The sequence below is a fragment of the Babylonia areolata genome, chromosome 23 (assembly GCF_041734735.1).
Source record: "Babylonia areolata isolate BAREFJ2019XMU chromosome 23, ASM4173473v1, whole genome shotgun sequence".
NCBI lineage: Eukaryota > Metazoa > Mollusca > Gastropoda > Neogastropoda > Buccinidae > Babylonia > Babylonia areolata.
This window is the reverse complement of record NC_134898.1, coordinates 8,920,019-8,935,018: the sequence shown is the minus strand read 5'-3', so window position 1 is coordinate 8,935,018 and position 15,000 is coordinate 8,920,019. Positions and strand designations below refer to the sequence as shown.

The following is a 15,000-nucleotide window of genomic DNA, read 5'->3' as shown; positions in this document are numbered from 1 at the left end:
GCAAGAAAAGACAAAACAACAACAACAACAAGTTCTGTCTCCCCCGTGCTTCTGCAAGAAATTAGACAGCTGATCCGACAGCGAAACTAACAAGGTTGATAAGGATGGAAATTGTAGCGACAATGGGTGGATTAAATCAATCGTCTGTTGATCGGGGGTGGATCGTACGGTTGGCGGTGTTTCAAATTGCGTATAATAACCCAGTTAAAGGTGATAATGATCTTTCAGTTGTTAATCTTGTGTTGTCACTAACTGGTACAGGCTTGTGGAAATTGTGTGTGTGTGTGTGTGTGTGTGTGTGTGTGTGTGTGTGTGTGTCTGCGTGTTTGTATGTTAGTGTGTGTGTGTCTATGTCAGTGTGCGCGCTTGTGCGTCTGTGTGTTAGTATGTGTATTAGTGCTAGTGTTAGTGTGTGTGTGTGCGTTAGTGTGTGTGTGTGTGTGTGTGTGTGTGTGTGAAAATAGAAATAATTGATATACTTGGTGCATGTGCACTTTTCTTCTTTTTTTCCCCCGCTCCCCCCCCCCTTCCCCCAAAACACACACATACACACACACTTTTTTTTCCTGTGAAGCGTGCAGGGATGATTATGATAGTGAGCATATTGTGTTTGCTGCCGTGTCGTTGCTTCCAGAAAGAAGATGGATTAGGTTTGGATTTCCATCATTTCTGTCATGGCTGAGCGAAGCGTGGGAAGGGAAAGGGGGCGTTGGGGAGGGAGGGGAGGGGGCGGGTCTGTGTTGTCTTGCTTTCTCTTTCTTTTTCTCGCTCTGTCTCGCTGCTGTCACTGTCTCTCTGTATGTGTGCATCTCAGTCGGTCAGTTTGCTTCTGGCTGGAGTTGTCCTCCTTTTTTCCACTCTCACATTTTCGGCCGATAGGGAATTTGACCGAGGGACCCATGTCAAATTTCGGAATGAAAAAGAGGATCCAGTCCTGAGACATTCGAGCCCCAAATATATATGTATACATTCTCTTAGTTACATCTTTTTTATCATCTTATCTTTCCCTTTATTTAATGGTTTTTATTCATCTTTTCTGTTCTTTCTTTTTTTCTGTTGTTAAAATAAGATATATTACTTCGCTGTGTTGACAACTCTTCTGCTTTGACATTGATATTGACGTCAAAGTAGGTGATGACGTACGTTACAGACAATACATCACAGACAAGATGCTCTCCTGATGAAGCCCTGTGGGATAAAATTTGAGAGCAGAAAAAGGAGGACAGTTCTTTTCCTTGGGGTTTTACTGGGGATGTTCGTGCTTAACTACGTCATACGATGGGGCATCCTCTCTACAAGTCTCTTTCATCTCATCGAACATCGTTGGTGTGCGGCTCTCAAAACTCGATGACCGCTCAGAATTCAACTGGCTCCATTATCACACCTTATTCCACCTGTAAAAGAGAAACTTATGAGTTGAGAGATGCAAATTACTAGGTGAACTATGGAGATATGTATTATCATACATGAGCAGTTTCAGCCTCCTACAATAAACGGAAGTAAGTCAGGAGAAATCTTTAATGAACATCCCTCGTATTTAGCTTTATATATATATATATATATATATGTGTGTGTGTGTATGATATTGTATGGGGGGGTTGGGGGGGAGAACAGAACAGAAGAGAGCTTTTTAAGCAGGTCCAAAACCCCACTTGAAAGGGTGTGAACATGTGTCCCATTTGGAGAATACAGCGTGCACAATGTCATCTTCCACATAAACAGAAGAAAACGTCACATCAACATCAAACAAGACTCACTTGTGATACACTTTTTTTAAAATCCAAGCTTTTTATGTATTGAGTATAATGCATTTACTGTTATATTTATATTTTTTGTATTCTTTAAACTTGGCACTTTGATCTGATATTCGACCCAACAAAAGATCTGTCATTATTATCATTTTTTGTTCAAACAGGAACTTCCTTTGCTAAGCATGGAAGTTTTATTTATTGCAAACGTTTTGGTGGAGACATTAAAACAAGGGAATTTACTCTGCTGGGGAACTTAGTTTGCTTTAAACTGATCTTTCTCATCTTAAACATTACGTTTTGAAATTATACTCAATACATAAAAAGCTTGGATTTTTTTTTTTAAGTGCATCACAAGTGAGTCTTGAAGGCCTTGCCTCTCTTGTTTCAAAATGTAATGTTTAAGATGAGAAAGATCAGTTTAAAGCAAATTAACTCCACTAGCATTACAGAGTAATTTCCCTTTTTTACTCTCTGCATCAAAACGTTTGCAAAATAAATAAAACTTCCATGCTTAGGAAAAGAAGTTCCTGTTTGAACAAAAAATGATAATAATGACTGCTCTAGCTGTTGGGTCGAATATCAGATCAAAGTGCCAAGTTTAGAGAATACAAAAAATATAAATATAACAGTAAATGCAGTTTGCATATAATTAGGCTTCATTCTTTATTTTTTGGTGCCCATCCCAGAGGCGCAATATTGTTTTAAACAAGATGACTGGAAAGAACTGAATTTTTCCTATTTTTATGCCAAATTTGGTGTCAACTGACAAAGTAGTTGCAGAGAAAATGTCAATGTTAAAGTTTACCACGGACACACAGACACACACACACACACACACACACACACACACACACACACACACACACACACACACACACACACAGACAACCGAACACCGGGTTAAAACATAGACTCACTTGTTTACACAAGTGAGTCAATAATCCACATGAATCTCTAATTCAGAAATTATATCTTTACTTCTCAATCGTTTTGGGTTTTTTAGAATTAAACAACAACAACAAAAAACAACTGTCAATTGTAAACATAGCCTTGTCATAATGCGATATATCTTCCATTAAAGACCTTAAAGATACGTGCCTACGTTTCTTATAATCTAAAATCACTGGGGTGGTTGGATTAGACTGCAATCAATAAGGGCAGGGCTACACAGAACAAAGTGGGCCTTATTTTACAACACAGATTTACACAAGGGACATTGTTTATCACATTCTTCATTTATTTTATATCTTGATTTAAACTGGATAAGAAAAACCTGAATCCTGTCAATATATACTGTACGAGTCATTAAAATCCATTAATAAATATGATTCTACCTCACGTGACGTGTAATCCTGTAATCGCTTTTGTTCAAAAGAGACAGACAGACAGACAGACAGACAGACATAGACATAAGGAATGTTCAGAGATGTAAGCAATGTTCAGAGTCTATTGACTTTGTTGCAGATTTCAGTTTGAAGGTGTCAAAGCTTGTGGACTGATCCTGACACGACACTTCACGTTTGCGTAAAAAATGATTTTTAAAAGTCTAATTTGAACAAAGAAAACGCGTTACCAACGCATGATCACAACACGCTGATGAGGCCTTGAAATCCTTTCCTATATGTCTGTAAAACATCAACCTGAAAGGAAATATAATAAAGAACTAAATGTTGATGGTAGTGATGTGTGTGTGTGTGTGCAGGTGGAGAACATCAACACGTGTCTGACCTTTCTGGCCACTCTGGGGGTCAGTGTGGAGGGCGTCAGTGCTAAAGGTGAGGTCACTCTGCTTCTGTCGCTGTGTCTGTCTCTTGTCTGTCCTTTGGTGTCTGTCTCTTGTCTGTCCTTTGGTGTCTGTCCCTTGTCTGTCCCTTGGTGTCTGTCTCTTGTCTGTCCTTGGTGTCTGTCTCTTGTCTGTCCTTTGATGTCTGTCTCTTGTCTGTCCTTTTGTGTCTGTCTCTTGTCTGTCCTTTGATGTCTGTCTCTTGTCTGTCCCTTGGTGTCTGTCTCTTGTCTGTCCCTTGGTGTCTGTCTCTTGTCTGTCCTTTGATGTCTGTCTCTTGTCTGTCCCTTGGTGTCTGTCTCTTGTCTGTCCTTGGTGTCTGTCTCTTGTCTGTCCCTTGTCTGTCCTTGGTGTCTGTCTCTTGTCTGTCCCTTGGTGTCTGTCCCTTGGTGTCTGTCTCTTGTCTGTCCCTTGGTGTCTGTCTCTTGTCTGTCCTTTGGTGTCTGTCTCTTGTCTGTCCTTGGTGTCTGTCTCTTGTCTGTCCTTGATGTCTGTCTCTTGTCTGTCCTTTGGTGTCTGTCCCTTGTCTGTCCCTTGGTGTCTGTCCCTTGTCTGTCCTTGGTGTCTGTCCCTTGTCTGTCCTTTGGTGTCTGTCTCTTGTCTGTCCCTTGGTGTCTGTCTCTTGTCTGTCCTTTGGTGTCTGTCTCTTGTCTGTCCCTTGGTGTCTGTCTCTTGTCTGTCCTTTTGTTTCTGTCTCTTGTCTGTCCCTTGGTGTCTGTCTCTTGTCTGTCCCTTGGTGTCTGTCTCTTGTCTGTCCCTTGGTGTCTGTCTCTTGTCTGTCCTTGGTGTCTGTCTCTTGTCTGTCCCTTGGTGTCTGTCCCTTGGTGTCTGTCTCTTGTCTGTCCTTGGTGTCTGTCTCTTGTCTGTCCTTGGTGTCTGTCTCTTGTCTGTCCCTTGGTGTCTGTCCCTTGGTGTCTGTCTCTTGTCTGTCCCTTGGTGTCTGTCTCTTGTCTGTCCTTTTGTTTCTGTCTCTTGTCTGTCCTTGGTGTCTGTCTCTTGTCTGTCCCTTGGTGTCTGTCTCTTGTCTGTCCTTGGTGTCTGTCTCTTGTCTGTCCCTTGGTGTCTGTCTCTTGTCTGTCCTTGGTGTCTGTCCCTTGGTGTCTGTCTCTTGTCTGTCCTTGGTGTCTGTCTCTTGTCTGTCCTTTGTGTCTGTCTCTTGTCTGTCCCTTGGTGTCTGTCTCTTGGTGTCTGTCTCTTGTCTGTCCCTTGGTGTCTGTCTCTTGTCTGTCCTTTTGTTTCTGTCTCTTGTCTGTCCTTTTGTTTCTGTCTCTTGTCTGTCCCTTGGTGTCTGTCTCTTGTCTGTCCCTTGGTGTCTGTCTCTTGTCTGTCCCTTGGTGTCTGTCCCTTGGTGTCTGTCCCTTGGTGTCTGTCTCTTGTCTGTCCCTTGGTGTCTGTCCCTTGGTGTCTGTCTCTTGTCTGTCCCTTGGTGTCTGTCTCTTGTCTGTCCTTTGGTGTCTGTCTCTTGTCTGTCCCTTGGTGTCTGTCTCTTGTCTGTCCCTTGGTGTCTGTCCTTTGGTGTCTGTCTCTTGTCTGTCCTTTGGTGTCTGTCTCTTGTCTGTCCCTTGGTGTCTGTCTCTTGTCTGTCCCTTGGTGTCTGTCTCTTGTCTGTCCCTTGGTGTCTGTCCCTTGGTGTCTGTCTCTTGTCTGTCCTTTGGTGTCTGTCCTTTGGTGTCTGTCTCTTGTCTGTCCCTTGGTGTCTGTCCCTTGGTGTCTGTCTCTTGTCTGTCCCTTGGTGTCTGTCTCTTGTCTGTCCCTTGGTGTCTGTCCCTTGGTGTCTGTCTCTTGTCTGTCCCTTGGTGTCTGTCCTTTGGTGTCTGTCTCTTGTCTGTCCTTTGGTGTCTGTCCCTTGGTGTCTGTCTCTTGTCTGTCCCTTGGTGTCTGTCCCTTGGTGTCTGTCTCTTGTCTGTCCTTTGGTGTCTGTCTCTTGTCTGTCCCTTGGTGTCTGTCTCTTGTCTGTCCCTTGGTGTCTGTCCTTTGGTGTCTGTCCCTTGGTGTCTGTCTCTTGTCTGTCCCTTGGTGTCTGTCTCTTGTCTGTCCTTTGGTGTCTGTCCCTTGTCTGTCCCTTGGTGTCTGTCCCTTGGTGTCTGTCCCTTGGTGTCTGTCCCTTGGTGTCTGTCCCTTGGTGTCTGTCCCTTGGTGTCTGTCCCTTGGTGTCTGTCCCTTGGTGTCTGTCCCTTGGTGTCTGTCTCTTGTCTGTCCCTTGGTGTCTGTCCCTTGGTGTCTGTCCCTTGGTGTCTGTCCCTTGGTGTCTGTCCCTTGGTGTCTGTCTCTTGTCTGTCCCTTGGTGTCTGTCTCTTGTCTGTCCCTTGGTGTCTGTCTCTTGTCTGTCCTTGGTGTCTGTCTCTTGTCTGTCCCTTGACTTGAATGTCCCTGTCGGTCGGCCACCCTGTCTCTCTTGCTCGCCCTTTCTATGTTTGTATCTCGCAATACTGTCCCTTTACCTCTTTCCCTGTCCCAGTCTTTCTGTCTGTTTTTTTTTTCTATCTCTTTCTCTCCCTGTCTTTGCTTGTCTGCCTCTGTTTCTTTCTCAGTCTCTCAGTCTTTATTCCTTTCTGTCTCTTTTTTTCCCTCTCTTTCTCTCTCTCTCTTTCTCCCTCTCTCTGGTACGTTTGCCTGTCCCCCCCCCTTCCTGTGTGTGTGTGTGTGTGTGTGTGTGTGTGTGTGTGTGTGAGAGAGAGAGAGAGAGAGAGAGTAAAAAAAAAAATAGGGGACAAATTAGAAACGTTAGTAATAGTAGCAGCAATGGTTGCAGCAGTGGTGGCTGTATGTAGTAACGGAACACGCAAGCGCGCGCTGGCTCGCGTTCACTCGGTAGTTTGGCTATCCGCGTAAACATTCAAGCTAATAGAAACCACATGTCATATTCAGATGACAGTTCGTAAACCATGAAATACGGTGCCAGCTCTCAGTTATATGTCAAGAACAAATATGATAACAAGTATATATGTTACATCCAATCTGTGAAATTGCCCATTTCATGAAATGAGCAAATATCGTGCCCATTTCGTGTAATGGGCAGTGCCATGTATGAGTTTTAAAATATCATTCGCATCGCTATTGCTCAAGGTTTATGGCATGGATGCAAGACAACAATCTGCTCATTGGACTTAACGGTGCCCTTTTTGTTCAGTAGACCGTGAACAGCAGTTACCATGAAGCAATTCAGATGGCTCCCTATCAAGCATTTACTGGCAACATGCCTCGATGTGGCCTAAGGCCACATGCAGTTAGTTACCAGATGAGTTTGTCAGCAGAATCTCGCTAGCAGTTCAGGAAGAACTTGAACAACTTCTAGAGGACAGCACAGACAACTCTAGTCCTTCCATTGTGCATGACGCATCGCTGCCTTCAGGACTCACATCTGCTGATAACTGAGCCACCCTCTTGACACTGAGTTCTCTTCCACAGATGACCCATAGACAGCTCTTAGACCATCATCCATTGCAGACCAGGTGCTAACACCGGGATCAGATAATATTGTGCCTGAGAATCCACATCCAGCTGAACGTGCAAGGAAGAAAGCCAAGGCACGGCCTTGAACAGCACGCCAAACCAATGCTTGCACGCAGCACCAGATCACTTCGGGCAGTTGGTGTTGGAGACAGTGTGGCTGTACCTGTTTCCCAATTTAATCGCACTGAAGGAGACCCACCAAATTTAGCAGGTGTGGTGTTAGAAGCAGAAGAACTTGACATTATCGAGGGCAAACCTGCCAGGGACCAGATGAGTTCATTCAGTATGCAGGGCTTTGCGCAAAAAATATCTTACCAGAAGTGCTCAGCATTCGCGAAATTGTTAGGGCACAAAGTGTGTGTGGCGGTCAGGGATACCAACAACGCTATTGCAGGAGCAAATTGAATTTCAAAACGCTGTACCTGTATGAAAGCTGGTCTTCACTGCAACAGTGCCTGCTACTGCTACAAATCCTGTGACGATGATGGTCACACACACACACACACACACACACACACACACACACACACACACACACACACACACACACAGAGAGAGAGAGAGAGAGAGAGAGAGAACGCAGGGCTTGTTCCTAACCAATTGTGCACAGCATTTGGACAATCAGAAGCCAAAAATGAATCAAATATTTTAAGACAGATAAACTATTAAATGCAGTCTGAATAAAGGAATTTTAAAAACATATACACATATGATTTCTGCTGTGATTGAACCAGTGTTATAGCTCCATGTATCTATAAATGAAAGTTCTTTTTTGATTCATAATAGTTGCTCACTTCATGAAATGGCCAAGTTTTCAATTGCCCATTTCATGAAATGGGCACCATATTTCATACATTGGGTGTAACACACACACACACACACACACACACACGTACGTATATATATATATATATATAGAGAGAGAGAGAGAGAGAGAGAGAGCATAAAAAGTACATGGAGGCACCGGAGCCCAGCACAACGCAGCGAAACAACTTCTCTCCCATTGAGTTCATACCTACATCCATACCACCCGAAGCGATACAAAATACGACCAATGAGCAAGTCATCAGTAAAAATCTGTAGAAACTCGCACATCAAAAGTAACGTACCAGTCATCCTATCACATACCTCGCGATCAGACACAGTGACCACGTGCGTACTGCCCTGGGAGATAATTGCCGTGTTCACTGCATGGTCGGACGGTTTTAGAAACACCGCTGGGATAAATGGCACACTGGTTTTAGGTGGATCACACGCCTAGTTAATCTCACTTGGGTAAATCACACCTGTGTAAATCAGGTACCTGACACCTTGGTCAGTGATTAGTACGCTTGGTTGTCGGAGCGAGTCATCACGCTCAGAGTTCTACCCATGAGAGGGCGCCACCTGAGACTTACGACTGAGTGTGCAAACCAGCTGCTGGTCTGTAAGTTTGCCCAGCTGGACTGGTGACCTGTCACTGACTTCACATCTTGCGTCATTCTGGTGATGCCAGTGGGGTTTTTGTGGTCTTCGTTTGACAGGTTTCAGTTGAGTTCTCCTGTTTTGTTTTGTTTTTGGAAAATATGCAGCGTTTATAGACAGAACGAGAGTGAGATGGTAGGGAGTGAAAAAATGGGAGAAAGAGAAATTAGAGAGAGGGAGAGAAATGGAAGATAGAGGGAGGGAGGGATAGGTAGGGACATAGAGATGGAAGAGAGAAGGAGAAGATAGAGAAGGCATAGATAGGGAGGGGTAAAAGAGACCGACCGTCAAACAGACAGAAAGAAACAATACAGAGTTGTTGTTGCTGCTGCTGCTGCTGCTGCTGCTGCTGTTGATGTTGTTGATGGTATGTATGTGTGTGTATGTGTGCGCGCACACTTGCGAGCATGCGTGCGCGCGCGCGCGTGTGTGTATATGTGTGTGTGTGTGTGACGTCGCGAAGCCTAGGAGCACGTATTTCTTTCAGAGAGACGGACAAAAGGGAAGGGAGGGAAAAAAAGAAAACAAGGAAGAAAGCCAGAGAGAAAGAAAGAAAAAGAAAGAAAGAAAATAGCAGAGAGGAAGGAATGGAAAAAGAAAGGATGGAGAGAAGGAAAGAAAGAGAGAGAGGATGAAGACAACACATTGTCAGCGCGAGACAAGAACAACAAGGAATACCAACTCCACCTGTGGCAACAGCAGTGCATGCCTCATGGTCCGTATTGTACATCACACAGAGAGGGAAGGGAGGAACAGGAAACTGGAAAGAAAGAAAATACGGGAAGTAAAGAAAACATGACAGGAAGAAAGAAAGGGAACGAAAGAAAGAAAAAAGAAAACCGGAATCAAAAAAGGAGAAAGACAATATAACAGGAAAGATAGAAAAGGATAAGAAAACGCGAATAAAAGGGGGAAAAAGAAAGAAAGAAATAGAAAGAAAACACTAAATGAAAGAATGTGAACAATTAAATATATATAAAGAAAGAAAAGAAAAAAGACAGAGTGACAAAGAAAAGAAAACTTGAAAAAAAAGAAAGTAAGAAAAGAAAAGGATGGAAGAAAGAAAGAGAACATAAAGGTGAACAGGAAAGAAAGAAAGAGGAAGAACAGAAAGAACATGGCGGACAATCGAGGGAAAAGAAAATGAATTATTATCAACACCAGTTTGATAACAACACAACACATGCATGACTCATCAGTCTCTGTGCCGTCAGACTGTGAATAGACAGAAAGGAAGGAAGGACGGAAGGAAGGAACAAAGAAAGAATATGAAGTGGATGAAAACATGTGCAGGCAAACAGCTCTTCCGTCATTTAGACATGACTTTACCAAGCTGCTTCATAAAAAAGGAGGTGAGGTATGTTTTCAATCTGAAACTTTTCGAGGAAGAAACACACACACACACACACACACACACACACACACACACACACACACACACACACACACACACACACACACACACACACACACACACACAAATAATAGATTTTTTATTGAGAAAAAAACTTTTTTTTCTTACGATAAGATGAAAGAACGAAAGGAAAAAGAAAAGAAGAAAAGAGAAACGGAAGAAAAGGAAAGAAAGAAAGAAGGTGCAGTTGCAGAAAAGAAAGAGATAGAACGAAAGAAAAATGAGACAAGGAACAAAAGCAAGAAAGAAGAAAAGGAAACATTGACAGAAAACGTTCATGCCAAAAACCAAAAAAAGCAAGGAAACATTATATAATAACAACAGACAGCTAGTCGCCTCATCACGCACTGGCGGCAGACTGCACGACTCTGGGAAGAAAAAGAAAGAAAGAAAGAAAACAGCACTATTATACCAACATGCAGCTGGACGCCTCCTACTTGACCCACAAGACGCCAGACCTCAAGACAGTGGAGGGAAAAGGAAGGAAGGAAGGAAGGAATTACGCGGGGGAAAAAAACACAAAGGGAACAAAAAACACGATGGGGCAAAGAACAAACGGGTGCAGAGTAAGAAAGAAAGAAAGAAAGAAAGGTGAAAAGGAGGACGAAAAGGTGGACGGGGAAGGAGTGGGAATGAGTGAGGGACGAAAAGGAAGGAAGGAAGAAAAGAGGAAAATAAAGCACGTTCGTTCAAAGAATGAAAAAAACGTTGGATAAGAGAGGAGCAGAAATAAAGATAATAGTTGATATTGAAAAAGTATGACAGAACAGAATAAACAAGAAGGGAAGGGGGACAAAGTTGATATTGAAAAAGTATGACAGAACAAAGTAAACAAGAAGGGAAGGGGGACAAAGTTGATATTGAAAAAGTATGACAGAACAAAGTAAACAAGAAGGGAAGGGGGACAAAGTTGATATTGAAAAAGTATGACAGAACAAAGTAAACAAGAAGGGAAGGGGGACAAAGTTGATATTGAAAAAGTATGACAGAACAGAATAAACATGATATTGAAAAAGTATGACAGAACAAAGTAAACAAGAAGGGAAGGGGGACAAAGTTGATATTGAAAAAGTATGACAGAACAGAATAAACATGATATTGAAAAAGTATGACAGAACAGAATAAACAAGAAAGGAAGGGGGACAAAGTTGATATTGAAAAAGTATGACAGAACAAAATAAACAAGAAAGGAAGGGGGACAAAGTTGATATTGAAAAAGTATGACAGAACAGAATAAACAAGAAGGGAAGGGTGACAAAGTTGATATTGAAAAAGTATGACAGAACAGAATAAACAAGAAGGGAAGGGTGAGGAGGGAAAGAAAAAGTAACTAAAGTACATTCGTGCAGGAAACACAAACAGAAGAAGAAAAGGAATATAAACAAAATGTTTATCATGACAGACAGACAACATGCACTGGACATCAGGTTGCTGACTGACTGACACTGACAGGAGAAAGGAGGAAAGAGGGAGGGAAGAAAAGAAGAAAAAAAATGAAGCAAGAAAAAGGGAAGGAAGGAAGGAAGGAAAGAAAGAAAGACGGAAAGAAGGAAGGAAAACAAAGCACACATGTGCAAAAGAATGCAAGAGAGAGAGAAGAAGAGTATGAAGATCAGTTTTATTACAGCAACAGACGTCTAATGCCTAGCACGTCACATTGCAGACTGCTCGACTGTGTAACGATGGAAGAAAAGAAAAAGAGAAAGAAAGGAAGAAAAAAGAAACAACAGAAAGGGGAAACGAAGGAAGGAAGGAAGGATGGAAGAAAGTAAGTGGAGACCGAGAAAGATGGAACAAGGGAAGAAAAAAGGACTCAAACAAATAAACGAAAAGTCAGACTGAAAGAGAAACACGCTATTTTGTGCACATAAATATCAGAAAAAAACAGTATGTGTGAGAAATAGCGTATGCCACATACACAGCATAGGCGGCAAAGTGCACGACAAGAAAAACATAAAGAACAAACAAAATCAAAACAAACAGACAGAAAGAAGAAAATAAGTTTCGTTGATTTTTTTCCTTTTTTTATGAAGAGAGCTACGAAACCTTTAATGACAACATATAGACACACCATGCGCGGTACATTTGGCTGCAGAGCTAGGACTGTGCTTTCTGTACTTGTCATGTCTAAACCATTCACACACTATCTTCATTACCATCCACGCTTTCGCCCTCCCACCCCCACCCCCCTTTTTTCCTCTCTCTCTCTCTCTCTCTCTCTCTCTCTCTCTCTCCCCTCTCTCTCTCTCCCATTATTGTGATAACTACACATCCTAACTCACTCCGCATTGTGATGTAGCAAACTTGCACAGGTCAGAAAAGAAAGGACGGAGGGAAGGAAGGAAAGAAGGCAGACAGAACAACTAACTTGGAAATGGAACTGCTTATAAACTATAGAACAGGAAGAAGAAAACACACAATGTTACAGTCATCAATTCTTCCTCAAGCGCTTTGTGGCGTCACGGAAAGAGGGACAGCAGTCTGTATAAAAAGAGTTCTTAAAAAAAGAATTTTTTTTTCAGTGGTGATGTTGATGATGATGACGATAATGGTGATAATAATAAGAAAAAGAACAAGAAGAACAAGAACAAGAAGAAGAAAGAATTGAACACGTTTGAAAATTTTTTTTTTAATCAGGATGAAGAGAGTTCACAGTTTCTGTTCAATACTGTGAACCCTCAGAGACAGAAAAATATGGCAATAAGATTAGGACAACAAAAAAAAAAAGATAGAGAGAAATTTGAATGTAAATTTTAGAAGAAACCAAAAGAAAAAAATCATTTTCGTACAAATTAAGCATTGTTTTTATTCTGCGCTTAAAAAAAATGCAAGAATTTTATTCAGTTTGATGGATATAGTGTCGTGTCTGTCAGCTTCTTAAGGAAAGTGTCTTGCTCGCGGAGCGCGTAATGTTATGTCCGGTGTTTAAATTGACCGTGTGTGTGTGTGTGTGTGTGTGTGTGTGTGTGTGTGATGATGTGTTATTTACACAAGAAAACAGATGCCAGCAATACTACATGTGTGTATGACTCACAGCACATTGTGGTGCATGACGTAGAAAATAAAGAAAAAGAAGGAGGGAGAAAGACAGAACACAAGTTGAGAAAGGTTGGAAGAAAATAAAGAAAACACACGCGCGCGCAAGAGAGCGCGCGCACACGCACTCCCTCCCTCTCTCTCTCTCTCTCAGCAGAGTTTCGCCCAACGAATGGTGAAGCTCTTTGCTCTCAGCATCATAACCCCAAGCTTGTCCAACCTGGCCTGACCCTTTCCTCCTCCTCCCCCTCCTCCTCCTCCCCATCCACCTTACCCCTGCACCTTACCCCCTCTTCCTACGGCTTTCCTCCTCCAAGCCACTGATATGTATTTGATGTCTACACATATCTCAGTATTTAGCCCATCATTGCCCCACCTGTGTTCACACTGCTGTTTCACTTGCCACACCACCTTGCTCTCTCTCAACCCCTCTCACTCACCCTCATCACTTCGATGCTTCGCGCTAGTTGTCACACAAGGGACTGATCAGATGAAACGCGGCATCGTGTGTAAGACTTTTGCATCACCTGGGCCGCTGAAGCAGGATAAAGGTTTTTGTCGTCGGTTTCTGCAGTATGATACATTTTGCTGAACAGTTTTGTTTTTGTTTTTTGTTGTTGTTTCTCTCCTTTGCTGGGAAGAAGTACCGCTTGGTTACAAGCTATGTTGATGCGCCCTGATGTTTTTTTTGTTGTTGTTTTTTTATGAGGGGATTGGGTGGTGTTGGTGGTACTGGTGGTGGTTTATGCATCGTTTTCATAACCCTGGTTTGAGATTTGTGGTCGGCTATAGGCTTAAAGCATAATGAGTGGCTGATTTCCGCTTTCCTGTCATCACCATTCTCCATCCTCCCCTTCCCTATTCCTTCCGTGTCTTTCTCCACCACTCAAAGTTCTTTGGATTTAATCCCTTACCCCCTGCCCCCTCCTCCATCCCACCCCCACTGCACAACCACAGCCCGGCTCGTCTGTCGCAGTTCTGAGAGGAACTTGGTAAATGATCGAGGCGTCTCCGCGTGGTGGTCAGGGCGTGCCGAAGCTGTTTGGGAGGAGGGTTGCCGTCAGTCACATCGAAAAGAACGTTGTGGACGCGTCGGAGTACTGAAGGAACCATTGCCTGTTACGGCCATCGGAGCAGTAAATGTATAGTCACTGTGTCTGCGGCTCGGCACAGGAAGATGGGGCCCAGTTCCCTCTTTAACCTTCCCCGACCGCAGTCAGGTACCCATTCAGACCCAGGTGGAGTGAGGACAATAGGAGCAAAGCGCCTTTCCCAAAGGACACAACCAAATGGGACATGGAACCCAGATCACTGGTCAACACTGGGTCACAAGTCCAACGCCAAACGGATTTTTCCACGGCGCCTCCGTAGGGTATTCCATCAACGATCTCCACCGTCACGTCCACCCACTTGTGTGTCCGCCCTTGTCATGCGTTTCAACACGTTCATGCCTGGCAGCGTCACTCCAATATCGTGGTTCCTGGTCAGTCACGTCGTAACTCCGGTGGCTAAAAACAGCGCGTGGCACCACAAACATCCAGCCTGTCAAAACGTCAACACACATCCCTGGTCGTCTCCCCTGTCAGCAAACACCAGTCACACTGAGCACCAGTAGCAGGACATGGTGAGATGAGTCAGCGCTGAACGCCGACTGGTTGTTGGTTCCAGACACTGCAACAGGAGTGGGTCACTATGCAGGCCATGCTTCATTGATCATCCCCCATGTCCTGCAGGTGCCAGACTTCGGTTGATGTGATGATGTGTACCTCGTTATGAGGCCATTAGTTCCAGAACTACGAGCTCTCGTTCATAATTGAAAAAAAGGTGTAACGTTATAAAACTGGAATTTCTTCCTATTGTCCAATGCTTACACGTCATGGTATTTGCGCTATTCTTCCTTCTACCGAGCCCTGTATAACCAAAGGAACACTTTCCTGATGGGACTCTGCTGGCGAGGGATATTGGTCAGCTCCGGCTTGGCTGTCCTGACTCAGCATTCCTTGCACCCCATGTGATAACAGTGTAAACCTTTAATACGATAAACAGACAACAACAACATATCTCTTCTCTTAGTCTCTTCCTCTTGATTTGACCAGCGG

At 43.4% G+C, this 15,000-nt stretch overlaps 1 protein-coding gene across 10 annotated transcripts in view; it reads left to right on the top strand.

Annotated features, from left to right (window-relative positions):
- Nucleotides 1–15,000, top strand: part of LOC143297734 (neuron navigator 2-like) — a 487,523-nt gene that overhangs the window by 309,030 nt on the left and 163,493 nt on the right. For all 10 annotated transcript variants that reach the window (XM_076610177.1, XM_076610178.1, XM_076610183.1 and 7 more), the window contains one exon: nucleotides 3,454–3,526. In XM_076610177.1, coding sequence (XP_076466292.1) covers nucleotides 3,454–3,526 — 73 coding nt within the window. The remainder of the gene's footprint in view (nucleotides 1–3,453; nucleotides 3,527–15,000) is intronic.